Source organism: Syngnathus leptorhynchus, chromosome 19, assembly GCF_054491065.1.
Source record: "Syngnathus leptorhynchus isolate UIUO chromosome 19, UIUO_Slep, whole genome shotgun sequence".
Taxonomy (NCBI): domain Eukaryota; kingdom Metazoa; phylum Chordata; class Actinopteri; order Syngnathiformes; family Syngnathidae; genus Syngnathus; species Syngnathus leptorhynchus.
In genome coordinates this window covers 4500364-4520685 of record NC_141213.1, presented here as the reverse complement: position 1 = coordinate 4520685, position 20322 = coordinate 4500364, and the positions used below count along the sequence as shown (strand labels likewise).

The following is a 20322-nucleotide window of genomic DNA, read 5'->3' as shown; positions in this document are numbered from 1 at the left end:
GTTTGCGATTTAATTATCTCAAATATGACAGTCATTAAAGTGTTTTTTCCTTTGTTCACCAAATATTCCCGCTCGCTTTTTATCGTCCGGTGTGTAAAATTGCCAAAGTGTAACTCTGCTAAGCCCTTTTGAACTTTTCGTTTACGGGATTGAGTGATGATGCAATATGATGGGAACACATGAAGGGAAAATGGTGAAACATTTCTGCCTACTGGCTGTGGAGTAATCTTGAATGTTTAGTATTTTAGTGACATGCATTTTTATTTTAAATCCGGCACAGGCCGCAACTCTTGCTGTTCGAAAGTGCAATACAATGCAATATTGAACACATGCGTGTTGTCGAATGGGTGGTACTAAACCTAAGAAGGATGATTTAGAGGTGAGGGAAGAAGCTTAATTACCGTACAAGTGTATGTCGAGGTTGTACAGTATGAAAGGAACCTGAAGTCTTTTATTATCGACGATATTTTTGCCCATTGTGAGCACTTAGAAAACCATAAAGCCGATTCCTTTGGAGACCCTTTGTCATTATTATGCAAATGATTGACTGTCAAACTCTGCAGTAAATAAATTGCATTGTAATTAGGATTGCGTTTTATTTGCATAATGGCGTGCTCACTCTGACCAGGTTTGGGTGAGACAAATGGATGTAGGTTGAAGTGCTCTTCTCTATAGCGGCTGCTAAGGACGCATCAATGTTTTGACTTGAAGTGCAGTTGTGTTTTATCTCCAAGTGCTCTCTGCACTCCAGATTAAATCTGTGCAAACTGTTTTCAATTGCTTTGGGAAAAAGGACACTGGCCACCACGCAGCTGTCGCGCGGAGAAGTTATTGCTTTGCAGTTTGCTCCGGTTGATATTACCAAGCTGCTATCACACAGTCAAGCGGTCAAATGCATTTTAAACCTGCCATTAAGACAGCAGGTTGGCTCACATAGTGCTGGTTGATAAATGGTAATTGCTATTATTGAGCACTTTCAGTCTGTTGCATTTATTGCCCTCCATTTTTTGGCCCAGGGCTACAAAACACGTTACACGGATAGTATGAAGCACATGATGGGAAAACGAAGCTTCATGAAACAATTAGGATTTTTTTTGGGATTTTTTTTACTCCTCTCGATGGTGGTCTTGGTTTAAAGATAAACGCTAGTGCAATGGAAATGTATTACATTTCTACTTGATACCAAAAATGAGGGCGTTTTCCAGAAATATCACAAGTGCTTCATGAAGCTTCATTTGCTGTTACAACACAGATTTTCTGTTAAACTGTTTACTTCTCTGTTTTTGACTCTGGCGTTAAAGGACGTCATGAATGAATGTGTGTTTTTCTCGAGTTGTCTTGTTTTCTACACACGTTTGCGTTTTTTTTCCTGACACTTGGGTCGGCGGCAGGTTCGGTGAGAGGAGAGCTGGCACTCCATCTACTGAGGAAAAATGCTGTTTCTAAAAGGTCACAGCTCAATACACCCGATGAATAATGGTGACATGCATGTGCTCGTGCGTGAGCAGTCGTGCTGAGTCTAGGCCTTACTTCTTCATGCTGTGCCGGGGACAAAAATGTTTCCGCCGTTCAAGTGCTATGCAGCATACAGAGTAAAAAAAAACAAAACACTGTGGGTGTCAAAAGTGCTCATGCGTTTCTAGTAGTGTGGAGGTTCTTTCTTAAGCGGCCATATGAGAGAACATCCGGTCGTCTCATCACGACTGTCTTTGTGTTGTAATTTAAGAGAATGGTCTGTTAGTCTTGAGGGAAATTGGATTCGACCAGTGCTGTCTCTTGGGAAATTTCCACCTTTCAAACTCTTACGCCCTCTGCTTGACTTGATTAGCAGATACATCTCCAGCAAGTTAAAAATGATCATTTCCGTTTGGATGGATTTTTGTTTTTTTGTAATTTTACAGAGCCTTTGAATCTCTCTCATCCATAATTTGACATCTGTTACCTTTGTTGCATCATATCGTTATTGTTCATCGAAACGTTCATGTTGAGCACATAGATTTGAATGCTACACGGGCGTCAGTTTTTACAATCTACCTCCACCGGTAATTTAAAACTGATTAGCTCCACACGGATACACGGATTGTAAATTAAAACATGTTAGGTCACCATTATTTTTGCATCAGTGATTAGCAGCTGCTTTGGCAACTTCAATTTAAAAGCGGTACCTCTTGTTCGCCCCTTCAATGAAATCCCGGTGATTGACTTGCTGTTCTGCTCGTGTTTAAGTGCTCTGGGCCGTTTAAGTGGCTCAGTCGGGCAAGGAGCCTCAACGTGCGTTGTCAAATCCCACCTTGATGTCTGCGTGTTTACTGGCTGATGAAATGTATTGATTCCGTGGGATTGTACTCGTATCAGCTCGACATGAGTATTTGGCTTCCGCGTAGTGATGCCGTGAATTTTCAAAGAGCAAATATTGATCCGGAATGACCTCTGCAGCAATAATACCGGAAGGTAGCCGACTAATGGGAGCTAGTTTGCTTTGCATCGCTACACACGTCTTTATTTAAAGCCTCTAAAAGCCGACAGTTTTAGCTTAAGATGATCAAATCTTCTGCTAGGAGCAAAAAGCCTTGTTCATCATTGAAGTCCAGCCAGGATCAATCAATAAGCTGACTCGCTACTGGCTACCAGTTCCATAAAGCTACATGAATTAAGCATAGCCCTCAGAGGACAAGAGAGAGGCTTGAGGGCCGGGAGGACAATCTGACAGGCGAAAGCAGATGTCAGGTTCTTTTCAAGATGATGATGATCCGAGTCTATAGGTCGCTGTTTTCCAAGGTTAAGGTCGTACAGCTTAGGTGTGTGTGTGTGTGTTGGCGCTCATGTGCTGTTGGGGGTTCAAAGTTGCTGAAGCAAGGGACTGAGCGATACCTTGGGTTCACGCTGTCAGCCAGGCTAATGGAGAAGGCCGCACTTGGGCGCCCGCTGACTGACAGGTGCCATTCGAGGCCTCCGTCAAACGGGCAAGCGGGTCGCCACTGCCATCTTACTTACGCCGGCGAGGGATGATGCCACACGGGGATCGCTCACTCGACTAATGCCGACACACACTCACGGGCCCGTCACTCAATGTGAAGCGCAAGATGAGATCGGCGAAAAAGTACCTTGACTCATACGGGCCGGACAAGAGGGTCAAGTTGCGTCTTTGCAATCGGAGTCGTCATTATCTGGGCTGTTTCATGCCGGTGACCTATGACCCTTGCTGCATAGCTCACGGCCTGGTTGGAAGAGTGGCCAAATAAGTAATGCGTCTTCACTACGGGTTCAATTTGCCCCGGGACTTTTTTATTTGTGTCATATCTGCCATCCGGGCTCCTGACACGCCTACCACTTGATCAAAAAGATATGATCTGACTTTTGCACTCACCAGTGATGATAAAGAGCAAAAATATATTTTTGGGTGGAATTTAGAAGTGGGGGGGGGGGAGTAAGGAAGGTCGATGTGGAAAGAAGAACCACAAGTTGTCACCTTATCTAGCGAGTGGTATCGGGTGCCTGGTAAAAGATGCAGCAAGTGACAGAATGAGATCTGCTCAGTCAAGCAGGCCAATGAGCTGTTTGATTTAAGTAATTGAGGCCTCAGAGGGAAAGCAGGGTCATCACTTTGGAACCAGAGCGGCATCACGACTCACACGGTTAAGCAAATGAACCTCAACACACTTCAACTCTTTCTTTTCAGTCGTGCTATGACACGCCGGTGAACTCGACGAAATTTGAAATTCGGTATCTCGTTGTTACGACGTCGTCAGAATGCAAAAAGGGAAAATTATACATCGACTGACTGTATATAATGTTTCAAACTTGAAAATGCCCTTTTTTATTATTGCTCAGTCAGCAGCACCCTTTCAAGTGTCATACTATTTGAAGTGCTGCGATATGCCGCAAGCCAAGACTAAAATGGACTCATAAAATATTAGTAAGACTGCAGATATTTGTTTTTGCCTTTGCATCACTATGGGGGAATTTGACACTCAAAATTGTCATGGCTGACAACAAACCAAGAAGTAGCCAAACCACCTTTAGTTAAAAAAAAAATACAATATGATGCAGTTCATTTTATCATTTTGATTAATTTGATCATTTGTTTTGTAATCGATTAATCAATTAATGAGTATGAAATGAAGAAGAAACTTTTTGCCATCAATCCAAGTCCATCTTCATCAAAAAGAACGTTTATATATCAAAGTACGTTTTTTTTTTTTAAGTTAGTTTGTTCACAAAAATATTTTTACTGCACCCCAAGGGATGAGTATAAAAAATTGAAAACCAAATCCAATATTGCGGCAACAGAGAAATTAGAAACTATGCTACCTTTTTAGAAAACTATAAAAAAGGAAAACGGGATCGAGACGGCAGAGATACATTCCACAATAAAAGAAAGAGAAACTGCTGGCTGGCCCAAGAGGAGGCTGGAATGAAGAGATGAGAAAAAAAAGCAAGACCGTGACCGCATCTCATCTCAACGTTGCCGTCAGCCTGTAATTGCTCTGATTAAATTGCTCTCTCTGAATATACCTAGGGATAGCCTGTAGCGCTATCATTGACATTGTGATAATTGTTTAATTGCGCTGGGCTTGAGCTTCATCAAGACCTCACCCCATAATGGCCTCTTCCCTTCTCATCCTATTCGCCCGTCGACAATATTGTCGACCTTGTCAAGTCTGATGTGTTTTTAAAAGTCGACCGTCTAATTCGGGTCAGAGCCTCGCTTGAAACATTTAAAGTAATTTCAGAGCTACACACAGAGAGAGACAAAAGCTCACTGGGAATGAATACATTGAAATAATGCGCCATCTTGGCTGGTTGTCAATATATCAGACTGCCGCAGGTCGCGCCGAGGTCACGAGCTCCGCCCCTTCCATCATTAGATATCTGAAAGCAGTCAGCCGTGCTCTCGTTAACACTTAATTAGATGCTATAACTCTTTCTGGATGATGGCAAAGTAGCTTAGTTATAAAAAAAAAGAAAAGTAGAAACAGTTTGATTTCTTAATATGTTACCGTCAAATGGGATGACCATTTGAATACATACAAAACGTGCTGTCGGGCCACAGGTTGCACTCACCGAAAGTCCCGACAGTTCGTTCGGGCTTGTGCCGGGCTGTGATCTACTGCAGCTGTTACATGTTTTAGAGGCTCCCAGAATAGAACAGTGACATTAACTCCAATGACAACGTGTCGCCGTCGTTCATGAAACGATGAGGGAATCCAAAAAGGAAGCTATCGTCGAATGTGGATAACTTGCCATGATCTAAACTAAGAGCATTTAAGCGGAGATGATTATTTGTGCATAAATCACGTGATGCTTAGATCTTGAAGCTTCCTGTCAGGCCACCCACAGAGTGCGTGTTGTTTAATATATTACCATAACTGGGCGCGATAACCGATAATTAAAACACATTTTTCACTTTGACAACTTCATATGTCGAGTCACGCCGTATTGGTTATGGATCATAGTTATGGATGGAAAGGAGTGGAAAGTATACCAAGCTCGAGATATATGGTGATGATGTACGCTTAAATGTTCCCATTTCAAGTGTTCTCTTAAGGAGGCAGCAGCGCTAAAGGTTTTTAATCGAGAAGCGGAAAAAAATGGGCAAAGGGGAAAGCGATTTGGAGATCTGATTGGGTTTGTACGCAAACGTCCCTCCTGTGGCCATATTTCTAAAAGTATACATCGGCAATTGAATGGAATGCAACCATCCAATTCCTTTCAAGCTGTTACTCCTCAGGCAGAGGAATGCAGCTTTTTTAGTCATTTCTTATGTATGTGTACATTCAAGCAGATGTGGATTGATGTGACAGTCGACGCATCACTCGGGGTCGAAGCTCACCTCGAGCTAAATAAGGGCCGAGCAGGGGGAGTGGAAGAAGGGTCAGAAAGAAGTCGCAGGACAAGATGAGGAGAACGCTAATAAGACAGTTTGGATGTGGATAGCAAAGGCAAGCATCCTTTTGAGTGTATGGAACATAACAGCTGCAGTAGCTGAGCTTCAGGCTGCCGTTGTTGCATTCTGGTATCTATCACACTGCCTATTAAACTATGGCTGGTGACAGACTACAATAAAGAGCCGCACACACACATTGACGGGTTCACTTTGGCTTTTAAAATGCCCGGCTAGGAAATGAGCAGGCAGGAAACTGCAGTTGTAAGCAAAGGTGTAACTTTTATAGAATTTGTCGTTATATGTGTGGTATCGCTCCCTGATGTCTGTCCAGAGGTCACGTTGAGGTCACTGAGCTCCATTTGGTGTCTGCTTGTTGCTTGATAATTGATTATACTCGCATATACATGAAAAGGGGGTCAATGAAGAGTACACATTTCCAAGCTTTCTTTGCTTTTTCCGACAGAAACACCGGAGAGATTTGGAGATGTTACGTAATCACATCCAAACATGGAGGGAGGGAGAGTGGGCGAGAGATGGTGAGGAGGGCAATACAGTATCCAGAATATTTTACTCCTCAAAAAAATACAAAGAAATCAAGTGATACTGCTTGCCAGTAAAATCATTTGAGATATCAAATCTTTCATACGCATTCTCGACCAAAACTTTTGTATATGTAGCCCTGGCTGGATTCTATGCAAATACTTAAGCCCCGCCTCCCACCTGTTCATTGACAATGCTGTTGTTTGATGACCTACAAATTTTCCATTCAAATAAGCTCATGTGGAATATTGTGAAGATGGACACACACACACACACACACACACACACACACACACACACTGCGTCTCCTTTTATATTCCGATGCCGTGTCTGACCTAAACTCACACATTCAGCTATCACGTTGGCAAGTTGAAAGCCGAGCATCTGCTGCTTGAAAACTCCAAAGTAAAAATAAAAGCCTCCTCTCAAATAAATCTCCTTCCTAAGAATACAGACAAATGCATTTTTACTCTCGTCAGTTGAATAATTCAGTGTCGCTGGTCACGGTTTGAGGAAAAACACATTTCTGCTTTACAATTCCACATTCAGCATGATGCATCTATTTCATTAGCCGAGTGACGGTACAAAGAGCACGCTATGAATACCATAATGATCATATAATAACACTGTTCCATTGTAGGATTTTACCCATTGCAGGCTTTGATTTAGTTCACACAATAGGGTAAATAGTGTTAATTGCACGTCTCGGCCAGGTGCTACAATATGTCGGCTTTATTCAATGCCCCGTGGTTGGTAATTCAAGATGTACACAATGAGACATAACAAGGGGATGAAGACATATCAAATGAATCCTCTCACTCATTATCAAGGCTTTCACTATAGTTAATGGCGTTAAGTATCTCCACTTCAATTAATCCCAAGATAGTCTCGGATGTTTGATAATAAATCTATTTATAAATAGAGTTTCAATGTACTCCTAGTGTTTGATTGAAGAATTGTTTTGCGGCTGTGTGTGTGACAAAGAAATGAAAAGGAATTACAAACTAGTTGATGCTTTTTTTAAAGGCTTGATTCGTGGAGCTTTCGGGGGACATTTCGTCGATTAATAACAGTGTATGTGACTTGAGTCGAGCCATCTATGCTGTAAAGTGTTTGACACCACAGTTTTACTTGCTATCTTCGGTGGGAGCATCTCGAGGGCGTGACTATTGATCCGTGTCATCTCAAAGACTTAGGGGCTTGTAAAAGACCCTTGGGGTACTTCTAGTTCTTACTATAGAGCCACAGCTATGCAACATTAATGTGTGTCCTTCGAAGTGTTTATTTAGGAGGTTGGTGAGCGTTATGGATGACCTTATTGGAGTTATGGCGGCATATATTTGATCGGATTTAACAGGACTTGACTGTATTTTATGTTAAAGTGGTAATTAAAAATACTTGGTTGTCAGGAAAAGCCTACTCAAGCATCTGAACTTTTTTGGGGTTTAATTAGTAGCAGATTAAAATGGTGGCATGTGTGCTGTCTCCAATTTGAAATGAATTTGAGTGTTATTGGATTTGAAACTAATTAGAGCACAATTTACACACTGTTTTTTTTCTCTTGTTGAAATTAGCCTGCATTGAATGCAAGTAAGATTTTATTTTTATTTTATTTATTTGCATCAAAACATTTTTACTTTATTTCTATGGAAATACCATTCAACAACGTTCAGTGCAGCTCTGCTTACCTTTATGACTATAATAGCAGGGAAGTAATGACGCTCTGTTCCTTTAAGTACTTTTTGAATGGGTTCTAAATGCTTTTTTTTTTTTCTCTACGGAAGTTGTCTTTCTATAAAGTTACCCGGGCCTAGGTAAACACAACTAGCTGAGCCCATTTTTTATTTGGGACATGTTCGCTCTGGGAACCCCCCCATCTGGCCCCTTGAATCAATCTTACACTCTGTTCAGCTGTATCATCATTACTTCTAATTTTCCACCAACTGAGTGCAAGATGAGGCATTGGCTGTGTCACATGCAACACAAATACACAACATGGGAAAGTGCATTACCATCCAACTTCCAAATTGGCCACACAAACACACAAGACAATATGTGGTTATTTGTCTCGATTACAGGCGAGTGCAACTGATGAATTGACGTCAGGAACAGTTTGTGCTTCAACTGCTTCTAATCGTGAAACAATCTCGAAAAATGTGCCAGCTTTCAACTTGATATCAGCTCGTATGTGTCCTTGCGAGTCTGCGGTATTTGAAGTCATGTTATATCACTTATCGGAGGACAGCTGCTGGGCCATTGTCTGTGGCGCAAGTGTTTGCAAGTCCAATATTAATAGTCTATATGACATTTACTCCGCGAGGAGTCACACACAACCACATATACACACTTTATGTCTTTTTCCATTTGTTATTCTAGTGCTGTGGTACTCTCAGATCAACAGACTCGTTTTTTTTTTCTTTTTTTCGGATGGAGCATACTCAAAACTGATTATGGTATATATACTCAATGCAGGCCATTGGTGAGTTTCTCAGTCAAAATGTCACAATGCGTTGTGCTGCCCTGCCACCTAGAGGTGTAAAAATAATTATTCACACAGCAATAGGTGCAATTGTCAACTCTGAGTAAAAAGGACTTGAGGTGCGCTATATTTATCCCGTGAAAAACTGATATACCAGTATATATTTATTTTGCATTAACTGTATAAGAGTTGTTTTTTTTTTTACATTTGACACATTCATTTAAATTGATTACAGCATCATCTGATGAGCCATTGTCACTAATGCAAGTTGCTGATCATGACATTTGTGACAATATGCTAAATAGAGCTACCTTAAATTTCCGTGCCAGGTTCTTTGTTTTGTCTACTAATGACCCAACCAACAAAACAGAACAGATGGTCCAGTTTGAAAATGTGCCATTTTGCGGGCCTTGTAATTGAAGACACATCGTGGTTTGATCAGCAGATCACTGGACCTCCATAAAAAGTTTGCCCTGTGTCGCACTTTGTTAAAATGTGTTTAGAGCGTTTTGATAATCTCCTCTGGCTTTTTTATAAATCAACCTCACTGAGTCAGATTACCAGCTGGTACACACTGAATTGGAAAATATCCACCGGGGGATCATTTAGATGAAATGGCATTTGCCCTCAGAACGTCAAAGCTCACTTTTTGTCCGAAGCGCTTGGAAAAATACAATGAGGAGTCCCAACAGTTTTCTTCTCTTTAATTTTTATCCATAACAGTCTACTTTTAGTTCTTATTGTTCTCATGGAGCTTTGTGATTTTGCCAAACAGGCTTGGGTTATTAAAAAGCCACCTAAATCGACATGGCAGCTGTTAATGAATCTCGGCATGAATCGAAATGACCCAGAAGCTCTTGAATGAATATGAGCCTCTGCAAATGCCTACACGTGAGCACATAGGCGTGCACACATGTACACGCACACACACTAGCCAGATGGTGTAATCCTTTGGTTTTCATATTTCCCCCCTCCTTTGTGAGGATTATGCCGTCGTCCAATCGGATTTTGCACTGCTCCCCCGAGCTATGATGTGATATGAATGACTGACATGCTGTATATTCCCGTGTCGGCTGTAAGATTTCCATTTTGCCCGTTAGCATATTTGTGGAGTTGATTGCAGGTAAGCGACATGAGCCAGGCGTGCAAATCGTTTTTTTCTTAGGGGGGGCATATTCCGAAAAAATGTATTTATTATAAATGTATTTGTATTGATGATTCTAGTTACAAAGTAACTCATAATGTTGATCTTTAGTCATATAGTCATTTGTTGTCAAATCCAAATGTTTTCAGTCACTTGTGTTGCTCCCCCCTTACAGGTCAGTGCTTCCTATGTATGGTGGATGTGGTGCCCGTGAAGAACGAAGATGGCATGGTGATCATGTTCATCCTCAACTTTGAGGTCATGACTGAGGAGACACTGGAAGACGGCAAACAGGAGCTCAACCATCGCCTTCCCACTTGGCTCGTCACTGGTGTGTAACTCTTGGCTGGAAACAAAATAAGAAAAACAACGAAGCTTGCATTCAGTCAGTTGTAAACAATCATCAGTTTAATCCACCCTGATCACTGTTACATTCATCCACACATAGAGCAGGTGGCCCATTTTGCAAAGTCATATGATTTAGTCGAATCCTTTTTATTTATTTTTTTGACGGAATGTTCTGAACTGTCTTTGGACTCGGTGTTCTATATACAATGTTAATCAAGTCATGCTCTGAACTCTGGAGCTAAATTATAATCAATGCCACTGTCCTAAATTTCTCTTTCAAGCCTATTTCGGCTTAACGTGATTCAACACCCCAATCCGCGTCACACGCTTGCTGTCCTTTCTGAATGTTTCTTTTGATTCATAATCAATGTCTTCTTGTTTTCTTCATCAGGTCGTCCCAGAGGCTTCAAGTTACGCCTTCCCCTGCTGCGTTCCCTCTCCAACAGTAAAGTGTCTCTGGATGACGCAGAGTCCGGTCACATACCCGTCGCGACAACTTTACCACTGCACCCGGTCGACCACTGCCACGAGTCCCTCGGCTTGGAGGAGTTCTTGCCCCTTTCTCCTTTATCGCCGGAGAACTCGGAGCAAATCAGTGAAAGCAGGTAGAGCTCCGAGAACACGTATTTGCTGATCTGCTGCCATCTTGTGGCGTATAAAAGCATTTCGACATAGTTCTGGGGGCTGGAAATTCGAGGGGAATTTTTGAATCCAATTCCTGAGGTAGTTGGAATTTCTAATTCAGTCTACACATTCTAATGAAATAAATATTTTCTGTTTCCAAGGTCAGCTCTACAAAGTTGGCCAGAGGACCACGTGGAAGACCATTGCACTTTACTGGACTCTGCATCCACCACAGCCCCTCATCCACCTCACCACGTAACGCACTTAGTCGGACCCCTCACCCAGTCGTCTCCTTGCGTAGCACCCCACCATCGCCTCAGCCTCAACCAGGACGCCTCTGGCTCGAACTGTTCCTTGTCGCGCAGCCGCTCGCGCGAGAGCTTTCACAGCATGAGGCGCGCATCCTCTGTGGACGAGATTGAGGCCATGAGGCCTGACTGGGACCGGAAAAACCGGAGAACCAGTGTCCGACTGGGAAGCACTGGTGCGATGCAAACGCCACTGGCATTTTTTTGATTTTTTAAATGGAATTTTAACCCCTTTGTATCTCCTGCGTGTTTCCAGGTGCAGTGAACAGTAAGTCCAACATACTGAACTCCACGTCAGACTCTGACCTCATGCGGTACCGTACCATCTCCAAAATTCCTCAGATCACCCTGAACTTTGTGGATTTCAAACCCGACCCACTCATCGCCCTACCCTCAGGGGAGATGGACATCATTGCGCCTTGCAAACTCATCGACCGCACGCACAATGTGACGGAGAAAGTCACCCAGGTAGGAGCTGAGTTTCTTTCTGGAGGCGGAGTGTGTGTCATTTGTTGTCGCAAACCAGCAGCCTTAGCAGCCTGTGTTTTACCAAGCTCTTCACGACAACATCACGCAACATTAGCGCAGAGTCCAAATGGTTTTTGATGAGTCGAGATCATGCCTGGGTGCACTCTGCGGCGAGTTTGAGTAAAAAAAAAAAAAAAAAGTTGCATTGTTTTGCTTGAATTTCGTAAATGTGCTTGCTCTTGTGTAGCAATGTGACAGATAAATTACAACACTGAAGAAAGGGCTTGTGTTGAATGTACGTGCTGGCCTGACATTTTATTTCCACAATATTTTAGTTAAATATGACTTTACAACCTTCAAGGAACTCGCATGAGCAATTTAAAGGGGAAAAAACAATGTTAAAGATTAAGTTAAGCCTTCTGTTAGGCCAAGTCTACAGAGAGTTACTAAAGGGAATCGAAATGACTTGATCCGATCATGCTCTTTTTTTTTTTTTTCCCTATTGTACTTGACAGAAAATAATCCAGAGTTGGTGATGCAACACAATAATGTAATCATGCTACAGTATGTGAGTTGCAGATGGCAAGGTCAAAAACACAACTCCAACTTGCTTTATGTGCGTATGGGGTCATGTGTGTGTGAGATTTAATCCATACAGTAGTTAGTATGTTCCAGCTGCAGCTGTATCTCCAAATGGCATTTCTAGACATATTTATTTTTCTTCAAAAAGTTGCACACTTTATCATTTGACTTTTAAAATCATGCCTGTGTCCTGGGTGGAAGAGAATCGAATCGACTCGTGATGAGCAGAGCTGTAATGTTACCTCGGACCTGAAGATGGTAGCATTACATTGAGGCCTTTGATTCTCCACGATCTCAGCATCCCAGACGCTCCATAAAAAAAATCTCTTTAAAGGGAAGACTGACCTCTTTTTTTTTTTTTCATTTCCATTTGTGTTGTATCTTATAGCGCTCCTATTTATATTGACTTGTGTTTATTGCTTGTGTGCAAAAGCATTTGACTAAAATGATTCATTTGGAATCCAGTTTGATCTGGCATTTTCAAATAGGGTACTTGCAAGAAAGATCTCATCCAATATTCCCAGCACACACCCATTTCCAAACGAGGCATGCCGGAATGGGAATTTGCGATTGATCGACATTGGCTAAAATGTGTTGCATAATGATATTCTTTGGCACAGGGTTGTAATGTGTATTCCATTCTTGCATAATTTATCTTGCATTATACCAGTACAAGACTGGCTCAAGCTACTGAAAGCCCAACAACGAAGACTTGCCTTGACATCATCAGCATTACATTAAGTGAAATATAGGTCGGACATGTTTATTTAATAAGCGGGCAAGTAGTTCTTCAAATTTTCATAGAAACGTACATAGTAATTACAAAAAGCAGGAGTACTTCTTAATTTTGAAATATTAACATGTCAAGAAGCACTAGAGGGGAAAACCGTAAACATATGCTCAACTGATTTTTTTTTTTTCAGTGCCATATGATTTTTATTTATTTTTTTATAGGGTTGAACTTGTTGTGGTGAGCCGTCCACCTCTGGCAATGTCTCGGCAAAGCGCTATGTTTGTGAACTAGGGCAGAAATGAATGAAAACGTGGGCATTTCATCTCGCCAATGAAAAGCGCTCTCAGTCTACCTGGAGGAAAATAACTTCATTTATTCTCTTTAGAGTTGCCGATGAGACAGACACGAGCTGTGGCTCGGTTTGACTTCGCCCTCTAGTTACTATTACCCCTTTATGCATGCACGTATTGTCTGGAATAAAGAAAGCGCACGCCTCGTAAGAGGCATCATATTACGAGCAGGCTGCTCGGTTTCCTACTTGGATGTTTATTGGCTGTTTTCGGCACTATTGTATATTTAGTTCTAAAAACTCTTTTCATGCTTTTGTACCAGTGGCTAGTTCTCCCAGTTAAATTGGCTGAAATGGAGTTTAGGAGCATGTGACACATTCAACCTGCAGGAGTGTAATTTAGCTGCCTGCTCCGCCTCAATACCTCAGACTGATTGAGTATTTTTTCCCCTCATAAGAGCTCAATGACCCACAAAGTAAAAAAAGCATCTTGTCGGCGTTTTGAAGTTTATCCGACTTGTCTACTCTTTATTCATTTTAGGAGATGTAACGTAATTCTTTGAATAGATGAAGACTCGTGATTTTTGAATGTGGGGGTGAAGTTGGAGAGGACCCAAGTTCAGGGAGAGCATTCAAACTCCACACTGATTTATACTTTTCCTCGAGGTGAAAAGGATTATTACGCGTGATCAATCCAACTGAATTGGAACAAAAAGACTTTTCAGCATCGCCAATCTGCAACAACAAATTGATAAACCAAATAGCGGGCTTTCATGCGTACGAATCATGTACAAACCAAAAATGTGTTGCAATTGTCCAAAACAACTTTGCCAATCATCTCTCCTGTTAAACTCAAGCAGCTAATCTATATCGAACTAATCTGTTTCCCTTTCTGCCTCCCTCAAATAGCATTAAGCAGGTATTGATTTTGCCATTTGCAACGCTCTATATAACGGGACTTGTTCAAAAGTAAATCCGGGCTTTGTCTGTGAAAGGACATGATGACGCTGTCCCACGGGGCATTCGCAATTGATTTGAGTTGAAATGGAAAATGGTGCGTCCAATCACTCGGCGGCCATCTTGAACGCATACCTTAAATCGAGATCACAGGGACAGGTATTGTTGTTGTTTGACCTTACTGTTTTACAATAATTGTGCAAAATAAATATGCTCTAAAATTGTATTGTATTTCCAAATACCACCAGGATGAAACGCCTCATAAAAGAAATCTCACGGTGATAGGGCAAACAAGGCCAACCAAGCCTGGGAGCAATCATTCATCATTCTGTTCATTTACTTCAGTATCATCTTTTACATTTTAAACTCTTATATCTTTTAGCACACCTCTAACCTCCCCCAACATCCCTCCGCACTATTGCACTGTGTGACCCATTTCTTTTGCCCTGGCCCCATTAATCACAGGGCTCCTCATCATAAGAGGTAATTGAATCAGAGAGGGTGTGACATTTTATGAAAACACAAATATTGATTAGTATACCATTTTTGTGCCAAATTCTGATATGATTATATGATCATTTTATGTATAGATATCAATGACACAACCGTGTTTAACTTCACATGCAAACCGACTTGCACTTTTACATCATTTGAAACTCTGAAGGAAAAAAAAAAATTAAAGTTTCATGAGATGCACGACGTTATGTTGTACAATCACTCCCCAGCGGTTCGTTCGATGGTTGCACTAAGATCAGGTACAGTAAGTGAGCCAGTCAGGCACCCACTTCGGACCCATCCATCATGCCGCCAGCAAAGGGGGAGGGCGGGGCAGCGAAGCCGGCTCATCTCAAGAGGCAGTGGAGTGAACCAAGTACAGCGCCATGGTGCTCTATCACTGACACATATGCACCGTGTTTTGTTGAACCCCGCAGCTAGCGTTTAATAGTTTGGGAAGCATTATTGCTATTACTCTGCTATGTTGTATACTATATCAGAGAATTTGTTATTCTGCACTTCGTTTTGATAATTAGAAGCCTGTCGGGGTATTTTGGCACGATACTCAATTACGTGGTGTGTTGGAGTTGTGGTTTACCTGTTTTCTGGGTTTCATGTGATGTTTGGAGTCTGAGCTTTACCGTTTATCCTCATGGATGTGACAAATTTGCACAAACAAACACATCCAGTGTGCTGACAAGCAACTAGATGTGAACTTTCTAAGTCACCCGTAAGGTCAACACTTTGTGCGAATCAATAGCTGACTCAATCTGTTACGTCTCTCACACACACAGACACCCACACACATCACGACTCGTGATTACCTTTACCCTTTGGAGAATACGTGAGCTCTCCAGAGATGTCTGCTGGTGGCTCTTGTCGTTTGACAGCATCCGGAAGCAGATGCTGCCATTTAAACCCAGTCATTATCGATGAACCTTGTTCAGACCTTGAACCCCGCAGAAATATCAGCTGACGCTCACTTCCATTGCAGCCATGCATTTTTTTAGAACAGCAGCATTTAAAAGAAGCGCAGAGAGAGTGACATTTTATTATTAAATGTATTGTTTATTATTACATTTCTATTATTATTATTTTATTCATATTTATTTATATATTTCTTTATTGTATTTGCTGCCACATTCATTTGTTGACTTTTTTGCTTTGTACATCCGACTTTGAAACTATCAGCGGTGTCACTATGGATTCTCATCATATTGGTTTGGCAAGGAGATGTTAGTACATGTTTATGGGTATTCTCCGTTGTCTGCTCATTGGATTGTGTGAGGACCATCTGCACGGGCAGCTCGCACTGTTATGCTCACAAATGAAGGATTTCTGGTTCATCTGGTGTGCTAACAAATGGCAATGTAGGCAAATCCCAAAAATACCTACACACATGTGCGTTGTATATCAGGTTGATAAATGGACAATTCGACAGTACGTGCAAATGTGCACTGAAAAAAAAAAAACATACAGGCTTCCTCACTACAGTGAGAAATAACCATCTTGTTCTTATTTAGGTTAGCTCGGCTCCCGACTCGAGAAGTGCTTAGCACATCACTTTCCAATTTAGGACTAAGTAGGAATATCGTCGGGGATTTTTTTTTGTTTGACCTTATTTAGCATTGTAAACGCAATGGAGAATCTCATCACATAACGTGCGTGTCTTGTCAGGAATTGCGGCGTGAGAGTTGAGAATCGAAGCACAACACCCGCTGTGGTAAACTCATTTCCCCAAAAGTTAAACTCAGCGGGAAGCTTTTCTCTGCACTGGGCTCTCTCCAACATACTCAATTTCACATCTTTTTCTTGCTAGAGCCGTCCACTTTAATCTTTCAATGTCGTTTCAATTTGTTTATACCCTTTTTGGTTTTGTTACTTTGTGCTTTGGTGGGTTTTATTAGTTTGCTGTAGAAGGGAGTTTTGGGCATTATTGTGTGACATAACCTGAGCCGGTTAGTCCAACAATTAATTGTCATTACTTGATGCTATGGGGGAAGCAAAATGTGGTTGGAAAAAAAGATCTCAGTTTTTCTTTCTTTTTTTTTTAAGCCCTCAGTTTCTCTCCGTTTAAAGACAGAACTCTCACTTTGCATATTGCTGCCAATCATTTTCTCTGCAGAGTAAATGATCTGCTGCACTTTGCCCTTGTCCTTGGCACGAGATACACAGAAGCCAGATGGTGATGGAGATGAGGCTCGGCTTCATCGTGGATGTTTTAAAGTGTACTTTTATCACAATTGACAGGTCCGAAAACTTGCAAACCGAAGCACGTGTTCACAGGGAGTACTAGTTAAGGTCATCGAACTGGTGAGCAAAATGAATATTTCACCGAGATATTGACGTCTATTATAATTAAAGTCAAAGTGTGGCTCAAGTCACATTTCCAAGTTTTATAGTGTGCAGAGAGGCAAGAAACATTTAAAGGGATCAGTGAAACTCAAGTTGACATTCAGAAAGTTCTTTCACAACAGCAGCAGCATCAAATAAAATTGCTGAGCCAACTTCAATGGAGATCACGGTAACACTTCTCAAATTGTTATTACGCTGACAACAAATGGACAGTTTAAGGACGATTTAGAATGTTTAATCCGCCCTCTCGTGCTCTTTACTTTATATACTTAAGTGCTCAAAGGTCATTTAGGGTTTAGAATGTTAGATGTTGTGGTGTACCTTTTCTAAAATCAATATTCTGACCCATTTGATGAGTTAAATAATGTTAGCGTTTGACACATGGAATTGTTTATTTTATTTCTTTTTGCTATTCTCGGGATTACAAAATATATGGCAAAGTTGTTGATACCAGACACTGGGGGAATTCTACAGATCGGGGATTGCGGTAATTGTGTCCCGTGAGACCGCTTACGTAAATCTTTTGTCGACTCGGTCGCGACACGGGTGGGGTCATGCCAGGGAAAGGGCGAGGAATGTTTGTAATATCAGCACTTTTCAAATGAAAGGCTTCACCATCATCAAGTGTGTGATGCTTTTAGTTTGACTTTGGGCTTTTTTTAGTGTCCTGTCATCGCTTTTTGTATACGGCTAGGCGCATACACATGTAGGGAAGGCGGGGGGTGAAAAACATTCACTTCAAATCAAGTGTTTTCCAGGAAAAGCTTTTAGTCACCAGACAAGTGCCAGTAAATTCAACCTGGGGCATTTTACAATCTGACATTTAACCTTGAAAGCAACCCGTTCTTTTTTTTTCTTTTTTTTCAATCAAAGTAATGTCAAATGGCATTTTATATTTGTTTTAAAATGACAATAAAATGTATGAGTTTTCCCTGGTTTCAAAGCAGCACTATTTTAGGTTTAGACCTTCATGTAAAATTGTGACTAACATTGTGAAATGGTAAATATAAAAAATGTGTACTAGCCATGTAAGCACAAAGACAAATATTTGATTGCATTTAAAGATGGTCAATTTTGTCAGTTTGAAAGAGCAAATTCTTTGCAGCCTCACTAACTCCATAGGGGGTCGGCTATTCTTTCACTGTTCACACCTATTTGGTCTTGCTTTTGTTCCCCTATTTCTCCCCCCATTGCCTGTGTTTGCCTGTCGTCTTAAAAGGTCATCCCCACCTGGAGCAGCCTGCAAAGAAAACTGTCACATCCAATCTGTCGCGACACTCAACACTAATGTGTGCGAGTGTGTGTGTTCTATCACTCACTACACACACGTTACACAGTGACATTACAATTCAAATTCAGAGGGTTCACATATTCATATTTGTGGTTTGGCCTTTGCAAATTGACTTATTATTATTTTTTTTTTCATGGTCCTCATTCATTTGTTTACTTGATCCCTGAGTTATTTTTGTTATTTTTTCTTCTTTTAACTGCTTATTCGCTTTAATAATAAGAATGATAATAATCAAGACGATCCCATCTGATTTTAGCAGAGAGCCATATTTCAACCTGGGCCGGGCTGGAAACAGATAACTATAATTATTATTAATAAATGATTGATAATTATAAAATAACCCCGGCCTCTGTTATCACCGCAGAAGATGAAAAACAGCTCTTCAATTGGTTAATCCAATCCTAATCCAATCTCTGCTAACAATCAAGGTCAGAAAGACTTTGGAGAAAATGTCCTTAATGTCTTGGCCATTTGCAAATTAAGAGGAGGTTTAAATATTGTGCATGTCTGTTTGTATCAGAGCTACTGCCGACTTAATGAGGTGGGGGAATCTGTAAAAGTAATTCATGTCGAGAGTCATCAGCATATTCCTATTTATTTGGATCTGGCTTCAGTTTCTACATAAACAGACAACTTGGGAAAAGTGTATTTTTAGGGAGGCGTTATTTTTTTTGGGGCTGATTATTTGTCATGGCTCTGTAAGTAATTTACCTGCATAATGAGTACGTTGAGTCACTGTGTTGTCAGAAGTGCTGGAACATCATGGTACCGTGATGTAAATAGCTGCTAATGAATTAGCCAAGAGCAAATGTAAATTTACCCAAGAGAGATTGTTGAATTGAGATTATGTAGATGTACAACATTCATTCATATTTGTTGGTCCTTGTGACCAATGTGGAATTCTGAACTTGTCTTTGGTATTTATTGGTCGAGCTTTTGTGTTCTCTACTCCCTGATACAAAAACATCTCTTCATCTTGGATATGTCTGACTTGTGTCACTTTCAATTCTCCTTGCTTAGAAATTGTCTCCATTGGGGAATATGACTTCTGTCCCAATTATCGTTGCTGTTTCTATTTATTTGACCTTAAAAATAAATATAGAAAAAAAGCCAACATCTGATTTCTATCCCCAAAACTGGATGTCGGATAAAAGAAAGCATCTCGCCTGACATTAGTTTGGTGGCACGTGTACACAACACAGTAAACATCTGTAGAATGAATATCCTGAAGCTGCAAGCACTTTTGGCAGGCCTCATTGGAGCCATCACTAATTTCACTCATTTGCTTAAATCTCGCCTGTTTTTTTTTATGCTCACCTGCTCCAGGCCTTCTCCACATGCATCACCGTCCTGTTCATCCAACCTAATACACCACGTGTTCTTCGCATTGCCCTCAGCCAACCCTTGACTTCCAACTCTCCTCCCGCTGCCTCCCTGGAGCTTTTTCCTTTGCCGCCGCATCCTCATCGTCCTTCCTGAACCCCCCCCCCAACCATATTCCCCAGAGAAAAGAATATCCTTCACTTTGAAAGATATTTTTATCTCATAATTTTCTTCTTCAATCAATAGGAGCTCATTATTGACGCTGACGGTCCATAGTTCTCCACGGCAGGTTTGAAGCAAAACCATGAAGGTGACACACACACAAGGGTAATATAGAACCAGATATAGAACTGATGTCACAATGTCTTATGAACACCTGGCATTCGAAGCACATGACCCACAGTCAGGGGCCCCTGTGGACCATCATGCGTGATCACTCACACGCAACCTCACAGGAACATGTAAAACCACAACCACACACGTGTAGGACGCTTAGGAA

The 20322-nt window shown here is 41.3% G+C and overlaps 1 protein-coding gene across 3 annotated transcripts in view; it reads left to right on the top strand.

Moving 5' to 3' along the window:
• kcnh2b (potassium voltage-gated channel, subfamily H (eag-related), member 2b) overlaps nucleotides 1-20322 on the top strand; it is an 80486-nt gene that overhangs the window by 34776 nt on the left and 25388 nt on the right. For all 3 annotated transcript variants that reach the window (XM_085938728.1, XM_085938729.1, XM_085938727.1), the window contains 4 exons: nucleotides 10226-10381; nucleotides 10790-11003; nucleotides 11184-11506; nucleotides 11587-11798. In XM_085938728.1, coding sequence (XP_085794854.1) covers nucleotides 10226-10381; nucleotides 10790-11003; nucleotides 11184-11506; nucleotides 11587-11798 — 905 coding nt within the window. The remainder of the gene's footprint in view (nucleotides 1-10225; nucleotides 10382-10789; nucleotides 11004-11183; nucleotides 11507-11586; nucleotides 11799-20322) is intronic.